The sequence below is a fragment of the Misgurnus anguillicaudatus genome, chromosome 13 (assembly GCF_027580225.2).
Source record: "Misgurnus anguillicaudatus chromosome 13, ASM2758022v2, whole genome shotgun sequence".
In the NCBI taxonomy this organism is placed as follows: domain Eukaryota; kingdom Metazoa; phylum Chordata; class Actinopteri; order Cypriniformes; family Cobitidae; genus Misgurnus; species Misgurnus anguillicaudatus.
The window spans coordinates 32,562,900-32,585,602 of record NC_073349.2 but is presented as its reverse complement, the minus strand read 5'-3'; the positions used below and the strand labels follow the sequence as shown (position 1 = coordinate 32,585,602).

The following is a 22,703-nucleotide window of genomic DNA, read 5'->3' as shown; positions in this document are numbered from 1 at the left end:
AGATTAATCTAGATTAATCTCATACAAAATAAAAGTAATTTTTTGCATAATATATGAGTTTGTGATGTGTGTAAATATTATGTATATTTAAACACACACACATACATATAAATACATTTAAGAAATTTTTTATTTAAATATCATTTTTTATTTATATATAATTTAGAATATATAAAAATATAAATAAATATACACATGTAAATGTTTCTTAAATACATACATGAATGTGTGCGTATTTATATATACATAAAAATTACACACAGCACAAACTCATATGTTATGCAAAAAAATACTTTTATTTTGTATGAGATTAATCTAGATTAATCTATGCCCAGCTCTAGTTTTGTACATATATTTTACGTTTTAAGCAAAAAATAGCTTGTGGTTAAACATCATTTGGGGGACCCCCTTCAGTCCCGTCACGGACCCCCTGGGGGCCGCGGACCCCCGGTTGAAGACCCATTGTTATGTGGATGTATGGATGAACCCAAATGCAGACAAGGGGTTAACTCAGGATATTTATTTATAAATAAAACAGAAAACAAAACCCACGAGGGGGCAAAACAATATAAACAAGATGCTAACACAGGAAGTGAACACTAAACAAGACTAGACTATAACTACACTTAACAGGGTACACTTAACAATAAACTTGACAAAACACTTGATATATAAAACACTAGACTAGACTTGACTTTCAGACAGAGTACTCACAGGTATATGGAACACAATGCACAAGCACAGGACAATAAATACAAGAGGATTAAATAGGGTAACAAATCAAGAGGGGAACAGGTGACATAAATCAAACAATAATGGGATAATTAATGAGGAAACAAGGGGGCGGGGTCAAGAGACGAGACTGAGAGCACATGGCTAGGAATAAACAAAGCCAGTGCTCTCACACAAAACATGGGTCTGTCATGGTTCTGCCACAAGACTAGATAAAACAAAGGACAAGATGGCAGAACCATGACAGAACCCCCCCCCTTAAGGAGCGGCTACCAGACGCTCCCCAGGGGAACACTAAACATGAGACATGACAGACTGGAAACTAGAAAGAACCCAAAAAAACATGACAAATAACAGCAATGGCAAACAATGAAGAATTACAAAAGGGTTGGGGTGACACAATAAAAACAATAAACAAGGGAGGGGGGGCGGAGGCAAAACAGAGTTCACAAAGGGAGGTGGTCCAGGCTGGGTTGGACTAGGTGGGGAAGGAGTCTTGGGTTCAGGGGTAGTAGAGGGCTTGGGACGAGGAGTCCGGGCAGGCTTGGTGGGGATCTTAGAGGGAGCAGGCTTGGATGGGGATGCAGGTTGGGAAAGGGGAACAAAAGGAGGCAAGGCAGGGTTCCAGGGCGTGGTAGGGGTAGACAAGGGAGCCGACGGGGTGAGCCAGGACTCACTGGGTAGGGGAGAGAGTTCAGGGAAGACATGGAGACAGTAGCAGGGGACCAGGCAGACAAACAGGACGATGGAGCACGGGAGGAAGCAACTGAAGGAGCCGGTGAGACAGGGGGCGCTGTGGCTGGCAGCGGTGACGAGACAGGAGCCGTGACAGGGGGCGCTGTGGCCGGCAGCGGAGACGAGACAGGGACGGTGACAGGGGGCGCTGCGTCCGGCAGCGGAGACGAGAGAGGGTCCGTGACAGGGGGCGCTGCGTCCGGCAGCGGAGATGAGACAGAGTCCGTGACAGGGGGTGCTGCGTCCGGCAGCGGAGACAAGACAGAGTCCGTGACAGGGGGCGCTGCGTCCGGCAGCGGAGGCAGAACAGAGACCGTGACTGGGGGCGCTGCGTCCGGCAGCGGAGGCAGAACAGAGACCGTGACAGGGGGCGCTGCGTCCGGCAGCGGAGACAGAACAGAGACCGTGACAGGGGGCGCTGCGGCGGGCTGCGCAGACGGCAGGGGCTGCAGCGGAGGCTGCGCAGACGGCAGGGGCTGCAGCGGAGGCTGCGCAGACGGCAGGGGCTGCAGCGGAGGCTGCGCAGACGGCAGGGGCTGCAGCGGCTGAGAAGTCAACCCCCTCCTCTTCTTCTTCTTCCTCGGGCGTGGCGCAGACGCCGTGGCAGGTGAGGGGAGAACTGTGGTGGGAGCAGCAGGTTCCGAAGAGGACCCCTCGGACGACGACTCCCATGAAACTCTCCGCTCTCGCTTACCTCTGAGGTCAGGGGGCTGGACTGAGCTGGCAGGAACTGGAGTGGTGAACGCTGGGTCCTCCAGCGCCAGAACCCCTACGGCGAGACCCTCAGGTATAGGAGGCAGTGGGGGAGGTGGTGATGCCCTGGAGGATCCCTGAAGCTCCTCCTGACACAACCGGTCCACTACCTCATGAAATGGGCGGCGAATCAACCCCTCCCGTTCCGGCAAAGGAGGAGGGACATGGAGGCCCGCGATGAGGTAGGAGTTGAGGAGGGTTTCAGGCAGAAAACACCTCCTTGCTTCCAAGTCTTGGGCATACTCCCTCAGGGCCTTATCTCCCTGGGGAGGAAACGGAGCCTTGCCCATCTTCATGTCGGCGGCAGTCGACTGCCACCACTGTTCAAGGTCAGCCGACTGCCGCCTAGCGGGAAGAGACATGCTGTCTGCTGGGTTCCTTGTTGGCTTGTGCATTCTGTTATGTGGATGTATGGATGAACCCAAATGCAGACAAGGGGTTAACTCAGGATATTTATTTATAAATAAAACAGAAAACAAAACCCACGAGGGGGCAAAACAATATAAACAAGATGCTAACACAGGAAGTGAACACTAAACAAGACTAGACTATAACTACACTTAACAGGGTACACTTAACAATAAACTTGACAAAACACTTGATATATAAAACACTAGACTAGACTTGACTTTCAGACAGAGTACTCACAGGTATATGGAACACAATGCACAAGCACAGGACAATGAATACAAGAGGATTAAATAGGGTAACAAATCAAGAGGGGAACAGGTGACATAAATCAAACAATAATGGGATAATTAATGAGGAAACAAGGGGGCGGGGTCAAGAGACGAGACTGAGAGCACATGGCTAGGAATAAACAAAGCCAGTGCTCTCACACAAAACATGGGTCTGTCATGGTTCTGCCACAAGACTAGATAAAACAAAGGACAAGATGGCAGAACCATGACACCCATGCTATATAACATTTCCTGTATTTTCTGGTTGAACTCTAATAAAGAGAGTGAGAAATAATTATATTCATTATACAACTACAAAAAAAAACAAATATAATGGTAGCATGGTGACCTAAGATGTTTGCATAGTACTGTACATATATACATACATACATAACATACTTGCACATAGTTGTCACGACTCCTGGGTGATCTGTGGTGTGTATGTGTGCGTTTGTTGTTTACCGGTTGATGACGGTTCCTCACGTGTGCACTTGCCCCTCCCGCTCGTTTCTGTAATCATTTGCCAGCTCTGTCTCGTTTCCTATCTCTATTTATGTTCCTCTGTTCTGTTTCTTGTCACGCGCTCATTGTCAAGGTTGATCCTAGTCACGCGTCCAGTCCAGTCAGTCGTTTGGTTGTTTTGTTGCTCTTCTCTGCTCTGTCTCAGATCCAGTCGCCGACATTTGGAGGCTAGCATCAGCTCGGAATCCTTAGCCGGTGTGTGACTGCGTTGATTTCTTCACCTGAACTTTTTCCTTCTCCGGTGCAGCTGGGTTGCCTCGCTTTTAGGCAGTACACCAGCCTTTCCGGGTTTTTGGGGAGTTTCGTGCTGATTGTGTGGATTACCTCTCCATCAGATTTTCTACCGTCAGTAAGGATTATCGTTGGTCGCCGTGTGAGGTCTTCGTCATCTCCAGTGGACTGAGGATCATTGTGTTTTCTATTTTTCTGTTTCTCCTTTTCTGAATAAACTTCCTTTTTCGCATGAGACTCGACTCTGAGTTTTCCCTGATAGAATGAGCGCGTCAGAGATGGAGTCTGCGAATTCAGAGGATTCAGATCCGGTGCAGTCTGCTCTTAATCAACAAGAAGCGGTTATCGCTCAGCACTTATCGCTGCTTACTGCGGCAGCCAGAGACTTCCGTACTTTGTCAGAACGCTTTTCGGAGTTAAGTATCCGATTGGACCAAATCATCCAGCCGATCGGAGGGCCATCTCTTCCTATGTCTGGCGGAGCCCCGTCCAACGTTGATCGTGAGCCACACGCGGCGACTCCTCCCACCTTCGATGGCGATCCCAACACCTGCCGGGCCTTCCTGCAGCAGTGTTCCCTAGTTTTCGCCCTCCAACCCCGGAGATTTGCGAGCGCTACATCCAAGGTAGCATTTGTTTTGACTTTACTCACCGGGAGGGCGAGGGAATGGGGAATGGCTGCTTGGGGGGCCAAGGCCCCGTGCACGGCTTCGTTTGAGGCTCTCGAGGGAGAGATGCTGAGCCTTTTTGATCGATCACTCCGAGGCGACATGGCGGCAGCCGAGCTGGTGAGGCTACAACAACAAAGATCGTCCATTACGGATTACGCCATTTCATTTAAGACGCTAGCCATCACCAGCGGGTGGAATGATACGGCGCTTCAAGCTCAGTTCCTCGAGGGTCTCCACCCCTCCATCCAGGACGAAGTCGCTGCACGGGACCCTCCTACATCTCTAGAGGCGGCGATCGACCTGGCGCTAAGAATCGAAACACGACACCATCAGCTCCGCAGGTCGTTTCGCCAAATCGCTTTTTCATCAGAGGAGTTGGCTTCGTCACCATCGCTTGATGCAGAGGAACCTATGCAACTGGGTAAGCTCCGCCTTACCGCCGCGGAGAAACAACGTCGCCTGTCGAGTGGATTGTGTCTATACTGCGGTAAGGCGGGGCACATCGCCGCTTCATGTCCGGTAAAAGGTACCGCCCGCCGATGAGCTCGGGAGTTTCGGTGGGCGTGTCATCTCTCAAAACTCCCGTAAGCCGCACTGTTCTACCTGTCATTGTGATTTTTAATCAGTCTAACTTCCAGTCGCAGGCCTTGTTGGATTCCGGAGCGGAGGCCAGTTTCCTAGATGCCGGGTTGGCTGGATCCTGGGATATTCCTGCTATCCCTTTGTCATCCCCTCTCTCTGCCTGGACGTTAAAGGGACAGCACATGGCTATGATCACCCATCGCACACCCCCTGTGAGTTTGTTTGTTTCTGGCAATCATCGTGAGGAAATTGAATTTTATTTGTTGGATTCATCCCAATCACCAGTCATTTTAGGGCATGACTGGTTGTCCAAACATAATCCTCACGTTGATTGGCAGAACAGTGTTGTCTTGTCTTGGAAGTCTTCATGTCATGTTTCATGTCTTGGTCCGGCTCCTTCTGCTTCTTTGTGTTCTACTTTTCAGATTCCTGCTGCCGATCTCTCGGGGGTCCCGGCGGAGTACTCTGATCTGCATCGGGTGTTCAGTAAGGCTCGGGCCACATCCCTACCTCCTCACCGGTCATATGATTGTTCCATCGATCTCCTCCCAGGTACTTTTCCGCCTAAGGGTCGTATTTATTCCCTTGCTAAACCAGAGAGAGAGGCTATGGATAAATACATTAATGAAGCACTTAATGCCGGTCTCATTCGTCGCTCCTCGTCTCCAGCGGGTGCTGGATTTTTCTTTGTTAAGAAGAAAGACGGGTCTCTTCGTCCGTGCATTGACTATAGAGGGCTTAATGACATTACTGTTAAGAATAAGTACCCCTTACCGTTAATGTCTTCGGCTTTCGAGTTATTACAGGGAGCACGCGTGTTTACCAAGTTGGATCTGCGCAATGCTTATCATTTGGTACGCATCAAAGAGGGCGATGAGTGGAAGACAGCCTTTAATACACCATCAGGACACTGGGAATACTGCGTTTTACCATTTGGGCTTTGTAACGCACCGGCTGTCTTCCAAACTATGGTAAATGAGGTGCTGGGAGACATGATTAATAAGTTTGTGTTTGTGTATCTTGATGACATTCTCATCTTTTCTCCCTCCATGAAGATACACACCCAGCATGTTCGCCTAGTTTTACAACGGCTTTTAGAGAACCAGCTCTTTGTTAAGGCGGAGAAGTGCGAGTTCCACAAACAGTCGGTTTCGTTCCTGGGTTTTGTTATTGCCGAGGGAGAGATTCGTCCCGATTCCGCGAAAGTTAAAGCGGTCGCCGATTGGTCAGTACCCGACTCTCGTAAGGAGCTTCAGCGATTTTTAGGTTTCGCCAATTTTTATCCGTTCGGCCAGAAGATTAACAGCTAGACAGGCTCGCTGGGCACTTTTCTTTGACCGTTTTAACTTTTCCCTCTCGTACCGGCCTGGCTCTAAGAACACTAAACCTGATGCCCTCTCTCGTCTGTTCGATCACTCCGAGTGTGGGCGGACCGAAACCATCCTCCCGGGGGGGAGGGTGGTCGGTGCTCTCATCTGGGGAATCGAGCAGCGGGTGAGGGAGGCCGGCCGAGAGGGGGAAGTGCCGGAGGAGTGTCCAGCGGGTCGTCTATGGGTTCCTGAGTGTTTGCGTTCCGATGTCAGACGGTGGGGTCATGAATCCAGGTTTGTCGGCCATCCGGGAATTCGGAGGACATTGGCTGCCATTCGTAAACGTTTTTGGTGGCCTTCTATGGCCATGGATGTCAGACAGTTTGTATTAGCCTGTTCAGTCTGTGCTCGTAATAAAGCATCCAATCAACCGCCCGCTGGTCTGCTTAGATCTTTGCCCGTCCCCTCCCGCCCCTGGTCACACATAGCCCTTGATTTTGTCACCGGGCTACCGGCGTCTGATGGTAACACTGTCGTTTTGACTGTGGTGGATCGTTTCTCTAAAGCGGTTCATTTCATTCCCTTACCTAAGCGCCCGTCTGCCAAAGAGATGGCGCAGGGTCTGATTAACCACGTTTTTCGGTTGCATGGTCTTCCGTCTGATGTGGTTTCAGATAGGGGTCCTCAGTTTGTCTCTCGGTTTTGGCAGGAGTTTTGTAAGCAGATTGGCGCCACGGCCAGCTTGTCTTCTGGTTATCACCCGCAGACCAACGGGCAATGTGAACGGGCTAATCAGGATCTCGGCCGAACGCTTCGCTGTCTGTCGTCGCAACATCCGAACTCTTGGTGCCAACAGCTTCCGTGGGTCGAATATTCACACAATTCCCTTCCTGTCGCATCCACTAATTTGTCTCCTTTTGAATTATCCATTGGTTATCAACCTCCCCTTTTTCCATCACAGGAACCCGATGCAGCAGTTCCGTCTGCCTTAGCTTTCGTTCGCAGGTGCAGACGCACCTGGAAGAGAGCCAAAGACTTGTTAGTACAGACCTCCAGACGAACCAAAGCTGCGGCTGACCGTCACCGGCGACCGCCACCCCGTTATGTGTGTGGACAGAAGGTATGGCTTTCCACCAAAGATTTGTCTCTCCGTGAGCCTTCTCGTAAGCTGGCTCCTCGTTTCATTGGGCCATACACCATAATTAAGGTCATTAGTCCGGTAGCGGTTAAGCTTAAGTTACCACTTACTCTTGGTCGGGTTCACCCTGTTTTCCATGTATCCAAGGTTAAACCTGTGATCTTTGCCCGCAATAATTCTCCTGTCTCTGCCCCCAAACCCCCCGCCCCTCGTCTAGTGGATGGTGCCCCTGTCTATACGGTTAGGAGGTTACTAGATGTTCGCCGCAGGGGCAGAGGTTTTCAGTATTTAGTGGACTGGGAGGGCTATGGATCGGAGGAGAGGTGTTGGGTTCCGGCTCGGGATATACTGGACCCCGGTCTGATCGAGGACTTTCGTCGGCGACAAGGTGAGCCTCCCTCTGGTCCGTCATGTGCCAGTCATGGAGGGGGGGTACTGTCACGACTCCTGGGTGATCTGTGGTGTGTATGTGTGCGTTTGTTGTTTACCGGTTGATGACGGTTCCTCACGTGTGCACTTGCCCCTCCCGCTCGTTTCTGTAATCATTTGCCAGCTCTGTCTCGTTTCCTATCTCTATTTATGTTCCTCTGTTCTGTTTCTTGTCACGCGCTCATTGTCAAGGTTGATCCTAGTCACGCGTCCAGTCTAGTCAGTCGTTTGGTTGTTTTGTTGCTCTTCTCTGCTCTGTCTCAGATCCAGTCGCCGACATTTGGAGGCTAGCATCAGCTCGGAATCCTTAGCCGGTGTGTGACTGCGTTGATTTCTTCACCTGAACTTTTTCCTTCTCCGGTGCAGCTGGGCTGCCTCGCTTTTAGGCAGTACACCAGCCTTTCCGGGTTTTTGGGGAGTTTCGTGCTGATTGTGTGGATTACCTCTCCATCAGATTTTCTACCGTCAGTAAGAATTATCGTTGGTCGCCGCGTGAGGTCTTCGTCATCTCCAGTGGACTGAGGATCATTGTGTTTTCTATTTTTCTGTTTCTCCTTTTCTGAATAAACTTCCTTTTTCGCATGAGACTCGACTCGGAGTTTTCCCTGATACATAGTATCTTTAGCCGCATTAGGGTTACAACGTGCTAACACAAAAAGAGGTTGCATATTTTCAGTGTAGGATGGTTGTGTTCACACACTATCAACACACATTTGTCTAAACACCTTGTAAAAGAGGATTTTGTGCAATATGGGCCCTTTATTATGCTACAGACATACATATGTTTATTGTTATCTGGTATGTACTGCTCTTACTACTTTGTTGTTGGTGGAATCAAAAACTCCTACAAGAAACTTATGTTGTTTGTTTGTTTGTTTGTTTGTTTGTTTGTTTGTTTGTTTGTTTGTTTGTTTGTTTGTTTGTTTCTTACATTACAAAAAAAGTGTGCCTCCACATGAAAAGGAAAGTGAACTACAGTACTACCAATAAATATTACTATCAATAAATTGAGTCTCGGGTGGGACTAATAATTATGGATGTATGGATGGAGTGTTCAACACAAACACAACATGATTAAGAGGTTTATGGGTAATTAGTGCAGAGAGCTGACAAGGCACATTATCAGAAAGATAATCCCTGTACATGCTGCATTCAAGGTGAATATCACACACGTGTTAAATAAAATACAAATAGGAATTTACAACAGACCGGAAGATTTCAAGAAGGTTAGGTTCAGACACATACCGATTTAACTACATTGAAAAACTTCTTAGCTTAGGACGTTACAATGACAGATGGCACATAAACTGGTAAGTGTTGCTCACAAAAGTTCTGTGTTAAATATTTTTGTCAAAAGAAAATCATGATACAAAATTTTGATTTTAATGTTGATTTCACAAGGAAAGTCATTTTTACACTATACACATTTATTAACAATCATTGTCTGTTGCATGTTTGTGTGCGTGCGTCCGTGCGTGCGTGCGTGCGTGCCACAGTGATTGTCATTTCCATCCCTTCTAATCCTAAATCTCATAGTCCCCATTGTGGAATCCACTCGCAGTGGGGGAAAACACAAATTTCTAACTTTTCAGGATTTTAAGGAATCATCCCGCTGTTCCACTGGGAATGTGCTTAAGTTATTAAAGGTATTTGTGAGACAATGAGTTTATGTGTTTGCTTGCACACCTGTGATGTGGTCAGCGCAGCGTTCAGCAGGTGAGAGACTATTTTTTATTCATGGTTAAAACACAAATGTAATTTCACTCACTGTTTTGTGTATATTTCAGAACAATTGATTGATTAATTGAAATAGTCAATTTTTTTATCCTATGAACGTCTTTTTCTTATTTAATTTCAAATGTTTTAATGAACTTTGTGGAATTAAATAACAGATTAATTGGACTTTTGAATAATAATAATGTAATTTATTATCTCAATTTCCTTGAAATACTTCTGTACGTTATTATATGAAAAACCTTGTTCCATACAACAGACAGGTGGTGTGACCAATAAGCAAAGATGTCTGCTCGAGTGAGGCCTCTGGACCCGCCCATGATTCTCTTGGAGGGGGTGGGCGATTTCACCATGAGCAATACAGACAAAACTATGTGAGTTATGCATTATAGAAAGTAGATGAATTGATTATCTTGAATAGAAGCTAATTGGGAGTTAACAATCAATCATTTCATGTTTACAAATTTTGATGATGGGTGGTGGTCTGTTTCTGTACTAAACTGTGAATTGATTACCTGTTGAATAGTGTTGGTCATTAAAAGGATAGTTTGGCCAAAAATTAAAATGTCCCCATAATTTACTCCTTTACCTTCAAGCCAATTGAGTTGCATATATCCATCCTTTGCCATACCAACACATACAGTATTCAAATATTTTTAAAAATGTCCTGGCTCTTCCAATTTTTACAATGGATGAATATGAGGTCCACTTCCTTCAAGTACAAAGAATGTGCATCCATCATTTGCAAAAATAATCAAAACAGATCCAGGGGGATAAATAAAGGTCTTCTAAGGGTAATCGATGCAATTTTGTAAGAGATATATCCATATTTAAAATTTTAAAAACAAAATTAACTAGCTTCCGGTAACGCCGCCATCTTAGACTCCTCTGCATTTAGGAGAGAGTATCAACGTAGTGTATGCACTTTTCATAGTGATGTATGATGAATGTGGAGGGTTGTTTTGCTCCCTGCACTGTGCCTCCGCCGTCCGCAATTGTCATACGACACTACAAAAAGTGTGTATACACTATGCTGATACTCTCTCCTAAATGCAAAGAACTCTAAGATGGAAGTGAGTTATATTTTTTGTAAAGTTTTATTTAGGGACATTTCTCTTACAAAATCACATCGATTATCACCAGAAGGCCTTTATTTATCCCCTTGGAGCCGCGTGGATAACTTTGGTGGAGGATGGATGCACATTCGATGGATTAAAAGGGGGAAGACCCCATAATCATCCATTATAAAGACTGTAAGAGCTAGGACATTTTCAAAAAAATCTGAACGTGTTCGTATGAAAAAGGATGGACATATGTAACTCACATTGCCTGAGGGTAAATCATGGAGTACTTTTCATTTTTGGCCAAACTATCGCTTTAATGACTGTGAATCTTTGTATGGTTTGAAATTTGGTAACTGTTTGCCTACAGAGAAAATAAACAGCCAGACACTGAATCTGACGTCAACTGCAACAACAACAACAACAACGAGGAGTAAGTTATTACAACATACACACACAGCATATATACTGTAGGCCTACATCCATTATAACCCAAGTGACTCTGGACCAGCTCAGCTGGGAGCACATGGCAAAGTCCCAGCTGGGATGGTAAGGTCAAATCATTTTCACAAAAATTTTCCATGTACTGAAATATTCTAATGCGCTCTCATATTTTTTTCATAGGGATAAATGTGTCTCCAAAATGTGGGGTTAGGAAATATTTTGTCCAAAACTTCTTTTAATAATCTACTCACCCTCATGCCCATACAACCTTGTGTGTGAAAACCCGGTGAAAGTCATTTTTCAATCATTTAGTTTTTTACATAAAATCATTCTATATAAAGTAGAGAACATTTGTTGAATGTATTTCTTTAATACTGAGTAAGGCTGTCTCAAATATTTGATCTATTTCTCTCTCAGAATTGTTAAATATAAAGTTAAATTGTACTGGGTTGCGCACTGCATATGCGCTTCGGGTGCTGCGTCACTTTCTAATGATAGAAAAGAGTTTCCTGAAACAATGATCATCATGGGCTCTATCTTGCACCCAGCGCAATTGACTTTGTCAGTGACGCATGTATCATTTCGTATTTTGCACCGGCGCACAGCGGGTTTTCCCTCCACAGACGCACGTCTGCAAACTAGGGAATGAACTTGTGCTTCCGGGTGGTTCAGCGCAAAAAAGGAGGCGTGTTCCGGCACAAACCATCTCTTATGCTATTTTGCAGTTTCAAAAAACAATTGCGCTACTAACCAAAAAAAAAACTAGTCTAAAGTCAGTGGCGCGTTGCGCGTAGTTCATTATGCTATTTTAAGGGCGCATGCTTGACCATAATGTATAGCGTGCACAACGCGCATTGCTTATCTAATCTACACAGATGCAACAGTTATTTTTGCAAATCATAAATTGTTACAATAAAAAATATTAACACATGAGATAAGGGAAATCATTGTGGTGAGCATTGTGGTGATAGTTGTTTTGTATTGTGTGGCTGCGTTAAAAAATTCTCATGCAAATAACGATTAAAATATTTTCATAAGTTTGTTGTGTGGCTGTATTACGTTTATTTTATGTAAATAATAATTAAAATGTTTTCATAAGAAACCTTAATGTATATGAACTTGATTTGTAAGTGTACTTTGGGGTTGGACCTTGCTTGCGTTTCCGATTTCAAAGCCCCCAAACCCTTTCAGCGGTGAGGGTGGACGCAGCGATGTCCTCTGCTGGCGTCAGGTCATGTGTAGAGACAGATCCACCTCCCGTTACACGGCGTGCCTGATTTATGCTGGCAAGCTTGGGATCCCCCCGTCTCCTGACATCATTGTAGCGCTTGGCGCAACAATGGGGGTGCCAGCTAATGAGACAATTGTGGCTATTTCCTCTCACGCCTGTTTAACCAACGCTGATTTGGGCGGGTTTCTCCTATCCCCATACAAAACAACTTCTCTGTGTTTGACTGTTCTTACAAGAACGTGGGTCTCCTCGGCTGTGAAACGCTCCTGGCGTGCGCCTGGTAAATCCGTCATTATAATAGCAACCCGCCAAGGAACTTGCACCCTTGCGTTTAAAGGGAATGTTGGATAGTGTTCTGATTGGTTTATTTGACTTTACGCCCAAACCACACCTATGAATAATGAACCTACTTCAGACCAACCCATTATTGATTTGCGCCTGGTGCAAAAGTTATTTCTCCCGCCGGGAAAATAGCAACAGCGCCCAAGATCTGCCCAAAAAGTCACTTGCGCTTTGCGCTTCGCACTTGCATTTCAGATCGTTAAAATAGGGCCCCATGTGTTTATGTGCCTAAAAGGAACACAGAGATGATGAAAGTCAATGTCAGCAAGCCAAGTTCAGGTATTTTGCCCAGAATAATAAAGTAATATAAAGTTAAGTATTTATTTTTGTAATTTTTATGGTTCTGGCTACTTTGCCGCTATAAATCTTAAAATTAGATTACAAGACTTTAGACAGAGTTTCACAAGTGGGGTCACATATACAACACAACACACACACGTGTGCACGGATATGCATTAAATCTCTTGGTTTCTCTTTATATTCACAGAGGGAAAAAGAAGAAAAAAAAGAAGCAAAAGAAAGAGAATAAAGAGTGAGATTAGATTAGTTTACAAACATTTCATTCATGCCACATCTGATGTGACCTAGCCTGGTCTTGTCACAATATTTGCTTTACTTTAGGAAAAAAGAGAAAAAATTGGAGACGAAAAAAGACCCAGAAGAGAAGCCCAACGTAAAAAAAGAGGAGTAAGTTTATTTGTGGTTATCGCTCTATCATTTGTAAAGCAGTTTATATGGGTGGACTTACAACTGGCTTAACCAATGATGTACGTTTGGGACAATAGCTCTTTTTGCAGTTCTGTTTGGTGATGCTGGTGGAATTAGGTGCTTCTCAACATTAATGCACATTTGAAAATGAATGTTTTTTCCAGACCAAAGGAGATTTATGTTGTGGATCCAGCAGGGAACACATACTACAACTGGCTGTTTGTCATCACTTGTCCTGTGATGTATAACTGGGTTTTCATCATAGCCAGGTGACTTATATTGCCTCCATATTACACAGAAGGACCAAAACATCTGCATGTTTTTTGTTGGTGTTTACATAGAGTAGCCTACACATATAACAAAATCATGCCATTCTCCTTGGGAAGGTTCATAAACACACAATTTACACTCTGGTCTTTTAATACTAAGTGTGTTTATTTAAGTTGTAGGAATCATTTAGCAAAGACTTTCCAAACCCACTTACAAATGAGAAAAATCACATGCAATTATGTGGATTAAAACAGCAAAGCATTAATGATGCATTAAAAAATCTATCAAACTTCTGTGTGTCTCTTAGAGCTTGTTTTGAGGAATTGCAAGAGGATTATTTGATATACTGGTTCATTCTGGATTATGTGTCTGATCTGGTATATCTGGCTGACATGCTGTTCAGGACTAGAACAGGTAAAATCTGACTTAATCAGCCAAAGAAAATGAATCTATTCTGTGGATGTGTGTCTATCTGTCTGTTTGTGTATGTGTGCAGGATATCTGGAGCAAGGTCTCTTGGTGAAAGATGAGAAGAAGCTTCAGAATCGCTATATGCAAAGTATCCAATTCAAATTGGATCTCGCTTCTATGATTCCAACTGACATTTTTTACTTTTACTTTGGCCTGAACTACCCCGAGATCCGCATGAACAAGTTGTTAAGGGTCAATCGCTTGTTTGAGTTTTTCCAACGCACAGAAACGCGGACCAACTTTCCCAATGTGTTCCGAATCTCCAACCTTGTCATGTACATTGTGATCATCATCCACTGGAACGCCTGCATGTACTACTCATTCTCAAAGGCCATTGGCTTCGGAGCGGATGCCTTTGTTTACCCAGATACCTCAGACCCTGAGTTTGGCCGACTGGTGAGAAAGTATGCATATAGCATGTACTGGTCAACTCTGACTCTTACGACCATTGGCGAGACTCCGCCGCCTGTCCAAAACTCTGAGTACTTCTTTGTGGTAACCGACTTCCTGGTTGGCGTGCTCATTTTTGCCACTATTGTTGGTAACGTAGGATCCATGATCACAAACGCCAATGCGGCAAGAGCAGACTTCCAGGCACGCATCGATGCCATCAAACAGTACATGAGCTTCCGAAAAGTAACCAAAGACCTGGAGAAACGAGTCATCAAATGGTTTGATTACTTATGGACAAATAAAAAGGCAGTGGATGAAAGAGAGGTTCTGAAGTACCTGCCGGACAAGCTGAGGGCAGAGATTGCTATAAACGTCCACCTGGACACTCTGAAAAAAGTGCGGATATTTGCAGACTGCGAGGCCGGACTGCTGGTGGAGCTGGTTTTAAAGCTTCAGCCTCAGGTCTACAGCCCTGGCGACTATATCTGCAAGAAGGGCGACATTGGCCGCGAAATGTACATCATTAAAGAGGGAAAACTCGCAGTGGTGGCTGATGACGGAGTTACTCAGTTTGTCGTCCTAAGCGATGGTAGCTACTTTGGAGAAATCAGTATTTTAAACATCAAGGGCAGTAAAGCAGGAAATCGTAGAACCGCCAACATCCGCAGCATTGGCTATTCAGACCTGTTTTGTCTGTCCAAAGATGATTTGATGGAAGCGCTGACCGAATACCCAGACGCTAAGGCCATGCTGGAGGAAAAGGGGAGGCAGATCCTTATGAAGGTATAAAGGTTGAGTGTGTGTCCTCCACTTGATTTATTCACATAATTTGCTTCAATGTATTAAGGTTAAATACTAGGCCTATTTGAAACAGATCTTTACTCAATGAGCCCTATTTTAACAATCTAATGGCGCTTTTCCATTGCATAGTACCCCACGGTTTGGTTTAGTTTGGGTCGGGTCAGCTTACTTTTGGGAGCTTTTCCATCGGGTGCAGTACGCAGTACCCGATACTTTTTTTCGTACCACCTCGGTTGGGGTTCCAAGCGACCCGAGCTGATACCAAACGTGACGCGAAAACACTGTAGATCACTGATTGGTCTGAGAGAATCATAACGTCATCGCTATAATGTAAAAGATTAGCTTTACCTCAATTCTAGCTTGCGGTGTCTCGAGCAAACATGTTGTCATCTGCTCTGCTATAAGTTCCCAAACTCCCATTTAGCGATGAAAAACGTCTACAGGTTGAGAATCAGTGACACCATAACAGTTTTTTCCAGACTTGCAGTTTGTGGCGGAACATTTGCGACGAGCACGTCAGCATTATATATGCTTAAATGCAACCTAAATGAGGCTCCGCGGAGCGCCGTCGGCTGACGCCGCGGGTGTTTGTACAGAAACTCTCATGTGAGACAGAGGTATAGTGATAAACGCGATGTGCAAACATCTGTTTGTGGTGGTCAATTTTAATTTTGTGGCGAACTAAGAAATAAATAACTATGGGAAAATACAAGGACGCTCTCACTTGTATGATGTCACAGTAGGCAGCGCAAATATAATGACACGCCTATAATCCCTCCCACTGCGAAGTGATACTAAACTCGATGGAAAAGCTAACCACGCCAAAGTGAGGTGAGCTGACCCGACCCAAACTAAACTAAACCGTGGGGTACTATGCAATGGAAAAGCGCCATAAGCGCATGGTCTAAAGGGCATGGCACAAGTGCACTTTTTTACTTTTGCTAGTTAACCGACAGGAGAAATGGTTGGTGCGCATGGTCTAAAATGGTGGTTCTGGGGTTTTTGTAAAAGAAAAGCTTTGGTTCTCTTTAAAGTCATTTTTTCAGTCATGGAGTAATAAAAAATCAACAATCCTGAAAAAGTATGGATGCAGGATCATTGTCATCTCAAAAATATTAAATAAGTATTTTTACAAGAATCATTTACAAATGTGCAAAAGGTTTGGACTCTAAAAATTATTTATTTGTAAAAAAAAAACAACAGGAGATAATATACAATGAATTCAAATTCAATATTTGCAATTTTTAAAAGCAAAAAATTTCAGCTTACTTTTAAGCTTCAGGTGAAACCGATGCATTTTCTATTTAAACTTTGTGATGCAGGACGTAAAAGTGATAACTGCGTCAGGCTGAAACTAGCAAAACACACTTGTGTCTTGCCTGGTGCCACATTGCGCAAGGTGTATGATAGGGCCCAATGTCTTTTTAGCGTGCAAAAGACGAGACATTTTTCAGAACCGTACAGATTTATGAAAAGTGCCTTAGTTGATTTGTTTATTATAAGTAGGTTCTTCTCATTTCTTTGTCAAATAGTTTAAAAGCTTTTTCACTAATAACATGTTTACTTTTTGAGGGATGTATTTTACTTCATATAAAATTGTTTGTTAAGAGATGCACTGAATCCTGCCATGAGCCGTGTGGAAAGCCCTTAAGGAACTCCATCTCTGACTCAGGCCATGTTTACAAATTAGATTAGTTTAAAGAAGACAGACAAACGTTAAACAACAACAATGTCCAATGTCTCTGAGCAAAAAGCCTATGAAATTTGTGTCATAAAATAGCCATATATATTTGAAAAAAAAACAATGAGGCTACGTTTACACAACAATGATGTAGGATAGTAAAAACACAAGTTTTTTATTGCATTTTGTTGAAGTAGCGTTAATGAACTCTATAGCACTAACACAGTCCTGTAGGCTGCCATTGTTGTTTCATATATACTGTACTTGTGCGTGTACTAGACCACTGGTTCTCAAACTTTTTACAACAAGTACCACCTCAGAAAATATTTGGCTCTCCAAGTACCACCATAATGACCAACATTAAAATCCAGAAGTGTAGTAGGCCTAACTATTCAGAGCTACGCACAGTTCACAAACAAACTTTTATTCCTAATAAGAATATTTTTAAACCATCAGACTGAACAAATGTACTCACTTTGTGCATTTACATGTAAATACATCAATGTGGATTGTGGATTTATGAGGATTTTTATGTTTTGCTCTATTAGTAAACTCTTTGGTTGCATATATGAATGGTGGTGATAATATGAAAAATGATAGAATAATTAGTGGGAGCATTTAATACAGATTTATTATTGATTACTAAACTCCACAGCAAGCTTTGCTCAAGTTCATTTAACATGTAGATTTCCTAAAAGATGGTTTTCTTAGTCCTATTAAGAGCCTGTGGAGCATCTTTATATGAAAGATCTGTGAGGTGGACAGCAATATAATTCAAAACATCAACTTAGGGATGCAATACCAGCATCTTCAAGTGAAATAAAGACAAAATCAATACTTGTATACTTAAGTTGAATTAATGGGAGAGTTAAAGTCATGTCAAAGATATGCTCATATATTATTATGTAACTGTGTAAATACCCTACCGAAAAATCCAGCTAAAACCAGCGTGGGCTGGTAGCTGGTTTAAGCTGGCTTTAGCTGGTTTAAGGTGGTTTACGCTGGTCCTCCCAGCCTGACAAAGCTGGTCATGCTGGTGGGCCAGCTGGTATTCCAGCATGACCAGCTAAGTCCAGCTAGACCAGCTTAAAATGTGACCAAAACACAGCTAGACCAGCCTGCTACACCAGCAAAACCAGCGTCTAACACCAGCAAAACCAGCCAAAACCAAGCTGGGGACCAGCTAAAACCAGCTCACCAGCTTATCCTAGTCTTAGCTGGATTTTTCAGTAGGGTACATGAAAAAAATGATCTGTCCATTCAGCACATTTGACAGATATCTGTTTTTGGATCATTAGAATCAATTATTTCATTATAAATTTAAATGGTTAAAATGGTCTAATGGTTAAAGTGCATTCTGCATAATAATTTGAAACTACTTTTGACATTTTTATTTCTTTAAATAGAATACCATCCACACTGTCATATAAATGTTTAGGGGGGGAAATTTGTAAACTTACTGACTGTGTTGGAAAAATAAACAAAAATGACATGTGCATAATAATTTGGAACGCGGTATATTCTGCATGTTTGTGTTATGTTGTGAATACACAGTAGATCTAGAAAGGAGCAGCTATGCAAATATGTGAGCTGGTTCTACGATTTTAAGGGTTAGTTTACCCAAAATGTAAAACTTGTTGTTAACTTACCCTCAGTGACATTTTCCTCAGTATTCCTAAGATTTTTAGCTGAAATTTTTACCTTGGTCATTCATATAATGCGATCTGCGGGTAGCGTAACTCAAAAAGCAGATACAAGAAACACAAAAATAATTCCTGGCTCCTGCCAATATCTGAAGGTCTTATGAAGTCAATCGATTAGTCTGTGCCAGAAACTGAGCATTATTTACAGTGATGTATAAATGTTAATCTGCAGTGTCTCTCTAGAGTCCTGAGTGCGGTCTTCTTGTTCTGTTTACTGGCAGCTTTGAGTGCAGCTGAACTGCTTTTTGAACTCATGGTACCCACAGACTTGCATTAAATAGATTAACAAGGCCTCCGATTTCAGATGAAAATCTTCTTTGCTGTTCTACTGAAGAAAAAATGTCACTTAAACCTTAAATGACGTCATTTAAACGTAAACATTTTGGGTGAACTAAGCCAACCAATTCTTATTATTTATTTGATTTCTTTCCTCCATAGGACAATCTGCTGGATTTGGAATTGGCCAAGCAGGGCCCCGATCCCAAAGACATGGAGGAGAAGGTTATCAAAATCAGCAGCGTAATGGACGAACTGCAAACGCGCTTCGCACGTCTGTTTGCAGAACAGGAAGCTGTGCAGGGAAAACTGAAGAAACGCATCACTAAATTAGAGAAAAAGATCACGTCCTCCAGCGGCCTGCTGGAAACAGAATGGGTGACTGCTGAAAAGAAAGAGAAAGAAGATGCATAAAAGTAAAAAGTAAACATTTGAAAAAAGCCATGTGAATTCTTTTTGTTTTTGAAGCTATGATTGTGTTTACAGTGCACAATATAACATGTGTTCATGTTTCACATGTGTAAAAACGCAGTATTTTTCACACAATTTACTCATCTGTATAGCGCTGTTTTCACTGTCCTAAAACGTGCTGATATTTTCCTTGTTCTGTGAAGTCCCGCTTTCAGAAATACGTAATGAGTTCTGATTGTGTAGTTTGTTTAGTGTGTTGTGATTGTGTAGTTTGTTTAGTGTGTTGTGATTCGACAGCAGCTTAGCTTAGCAGAGCCCTTTGAACTTAGCTGGTGACTGACGTAATCCTGTGGGTGGAGTTTAGTCAAAAGCTGTTTTATTGACGTCATTAAAGCAGGAAGTAGAGGGCTGTAGTCCAAAATATATCGCCTGGCAGTGAACTTTGAGCTTTATAATATTGCAGGTATTATTTATGCTCTAACAGCAACATTACACACTAACTAAAGTTTTAAAAATAGGATCAGGAAATACGGGAATTTGAACACATGTCCTGGCTGGATTCTGCTCCTGGCCAAAAGCAGATGAATTATAAATTGATCATAAAATATAGAAATCTGCTGAACTGTTTAATTTCTTCCTCTGCCTGTAACAGGTATATCCCTGTGTGTAAGATACTGTACAGATGTCCTTACAAAGAGGTCAGATGTATTTTACCAATTACTGTATGCAATAGGCAATTTTTACTGTCATTTTATTTTCATGTTCAAAGAAGAAGAATAAAATGCTTGATATTATATAATATTATATTAAGATATTATATATATAGGGGAGAGTGGGGCAAAGTGAGCCAGTGGGTAAGTTGACCCACCCCCTGTATCTAGGCTACCATACAGATTTGTAGCCGTCTGACCACAAATCTAGGTAGCAACCATAATTTCTATTTGACTATGGTAAAGAGAAGCACAAGTTAAAGAGATAAGTATGATTTTTTTACAAAAAACAGTTTTTATCCCATCAAAGTTAAATTTATACATGTCAAGTATAATGGCTGTTATGTTAAAGCAAATTTATCCAGGTCTAAATATTTATACCATACATATTGGTGATAGGCTAATGTATAAAACCAGGTCAATGATTTAGCTAAAGATTAGCCTGAATTACTAAACTAGGCAGTTTTTCCCAAAATGGTGGCCGTGGGGCAAAGTGAACCAAATGCTGTGGGGTAAACTGAACCAGCGGTTCAATGTACCCCACCATGATGTTTAGTTAAAAAAAATTTAAATAGAGCAATCAACATTATTATTATTATTACCCTTCCAAATAGGGCAAAAATAGACAATTTCATTAAAATGACAAATCCTAGGGTTGTAAATGGACATTTAAAAACGTTTCTGGATAATGTTTGCACTTAATAAAGTTACATACCTTCTATGTAAATATCAAATAACAATTTAACACATTATTTCAATGCATTCTTTGGCACCCTTAAAATTAAATTTAAGAATGGTGTGTAATGTTGATATTTGAAATCACCTAAACAAACACGGCCCTACCCCAATAGAATCTGGACCTTCTGTTGATAGACCCGCCCCACACATACGCAACCCAGGCAAAGATGACGGTTAGTAGACACGCTCCTTACTGCTGATTGGCTACAAGTGTGTTTTGGTAGTCGGCCCGTCTCCTTTTCCAAAGCGTTTTTCAAACATCGTGGACTCCGCCTTTATTCAAAATCAATGTCTTTATTCATAAATATGTCAAATGACTTCTGCCAATGATCTGACTTTTCTTTGAATTTCTTCTCTTTATTTACATTGAACTGGTAAGTCCAAGTAGGCTTCCATGTCGTTCCGCCATATTCAAAAACTATAATAGCAGAAAGGGACAAAAAGCACTAACCTACCAACGCGTTTTCATTCAGAACATGTGGACCAGCTGAAACGGACAAAGAAATCAGTGAGTACATAACAGCTACCGTAGTTGCAAAACGCATTTGGAAAAGCGAGGCACTAGACAGCAATATTCGTTTGAATGCAAAATACAAGCCGTTTCTCAATGTCAAAGAAGGATCCTCAGAAGCTAGAATTTCGAGGATGCTACGTCATCGACGTCCGTCGAAGGACTGTTCCAATGTCGAGGATCCTTGAAATTTCAGCCAAGGACTGAGTCCTTCGTTCGAGAAATATCCCATATACAGGAAAGGATGCAAATTTGTATCCTTTGCGCTCTTCACGCGCTGAAATCACCCACAATCCTATGCGCCCAGCATCGAAAGCACACCTTTCAATCATGCAATGACGTAATGACGTGCACTTGCTAGCCTGTTCCATTTAACGTGTTCTCCGAATGCTTAAAAGGAGCCTCGCCTAGCCTCTGAAGGAAGTGACTTGTAAGGACTAGTCCTGCCAAGGAAGTATCCTTGACATTGAGAAACGGCTACTATTTCACCACTAGATGGGGGGAAATCCTACTTATTGTCCCTTATTTATACGGGCCTGTTGAATGCTTTATTCTGATTGGTTGAGAAATGTTCTACAAGCATGCATCATTGTTTGCTAAAAACACACCTGTTAATAAATAAGGAAAAATTAACTGTGTCCTTTAAATCATTATTTGAAAATATTATTTGCATTACCATCTTGGCTGTCTTTAATTAAGAATAATTCAATGGCCCGCCGTCAATAATTTCTGTGTGTGTGTGTGTGTGTGTGTGTGTGTGTGTGTGTGTGTGTGTGTGTGTGTGTGTGTGTGTGTGTGTGTGTGTGTGTGTGTGTGTGTGTGTGTGTGTGTGTGTGTGTGTGCGTGCGTGAGTTAGGGTTAGGGTTAGGGTAAACCTTTACAGTTTCTTGTAAGAATTTAAGGTTACATTTTAATCTATTCATTAACAAAAATTGCATCTGGTATCCTTCCCCGCCTACTGCAGCGTTACGCGTTGATATGCTAAGATTGTTTTCCTAATTCCTAAGGTGCTTTGGTGTGAGTTAGGGCTGTGAACTTCTAAGGACGTATTTTATGACCGATTGCGTCACAGCAACGCGACTTGAGGCTGGTAAGGACGTCCCAATTCAAATGATGCTTAGAAATGCGTCCTCATTTCTCCGCGATGTTAAGGATAGAACGAATGGATCCTTAACAGCCGAGGATATCCCAAGATTCATTTCTAATGTTGATTAATTGAATATACTGTTGAATAGTTTAATCTACATCAACGTGTCATATTTTCTAAACTAAATTAATATTTTTTTGATTTCATAGTTATTTTAATAAGTCAGAAACGTTTCCGCTATGTCCTGCTGACAGGCGCGTGCAGCAGGTGACGCCAATTATGGGTTAGACCGTCTCATTTCAGTTCTCTTCGCGAACTTCTGAGGCTGCCACCTTGAAAGACCGAGTG

General features: G+C 42.8%; 1 protein-coding gene across 3 annotated transcripts; it reads left to right on the top strand.

Annotated features, from left to right (window-relative positions):
• Nucleotides 1–8,900: 8,900 nt before the first annotated feature.
• Nucleotides 8,901–21,878, top strand: cnga1b (cyclic nucleotide gated channel subunit alpha 1b). 3 transcript variants are annotated; one of them, XM_055189187.2, is made up of 10 exons: nt 8,901–9,093; nt 9,376–9,499; nt 9,777–9,891; nt 10,949–11,011; nt 13,083–13,127; nt 13,217–13,282; nt 13,468–13,572; nt 13,881–13,987; nt 14,070–15,220; nt 19,061–21,878. In XM_055189187.2, the coding sequence occupies exons 3-10, from the start codon at nt 9,803–9,805 to the stop codon at nt 19,310–19,312; spliced, it is 1,878 nt and encodes a 625-aa protein (XP_055045162.1). In that variant the 5' UTR covers nt 8,901–9,093; nt 9,376–9,499; nt 9,777–9,802; the 3' UTR covers nt 19,313–21,878. The 3 variants fall into 3 exon arrangements, with proteins under 3 accessions (XP_055045162.1, XP_055045160.1, XP_055045159.1); XM_055189185.2 differs by having other exon boundaries at nt 9,320–9,499; XM_055189184.2 differs by having other exon boundaries at nt 9,280–9,499.
• The last annotated feature ends 825 nt before the right edge of the window (nt 21,879–22,703 follow it).

What these genes read in the sequence shown, in the direction of transcription:
- cnga1b (XM_055189187.2), top strand. Translation starts at nt 9,803, where the DNA reads ATGTCTGCTCGAGTGAGGCCTCTGGACCCGCCCATGATTCTCTTGGAG. An exon ending in AGCAATACAGACAAAACTAT is followed by an intron (nt 9,892 to 10,948) that starts GTGAGTTATGCA and finishes GTTTGCCTACAG; the next exon opens with AGAAAATAAACAGCCAGACA. An exon ending in AACAACAACAACAACGAGGA is followed by an intron (nt 11,012 to 13,082) that starts GTAAGTTATTAC and finishes TTATATTCACAG; the next exon opens with AGGGAAAAAGAAGAAAAAAA.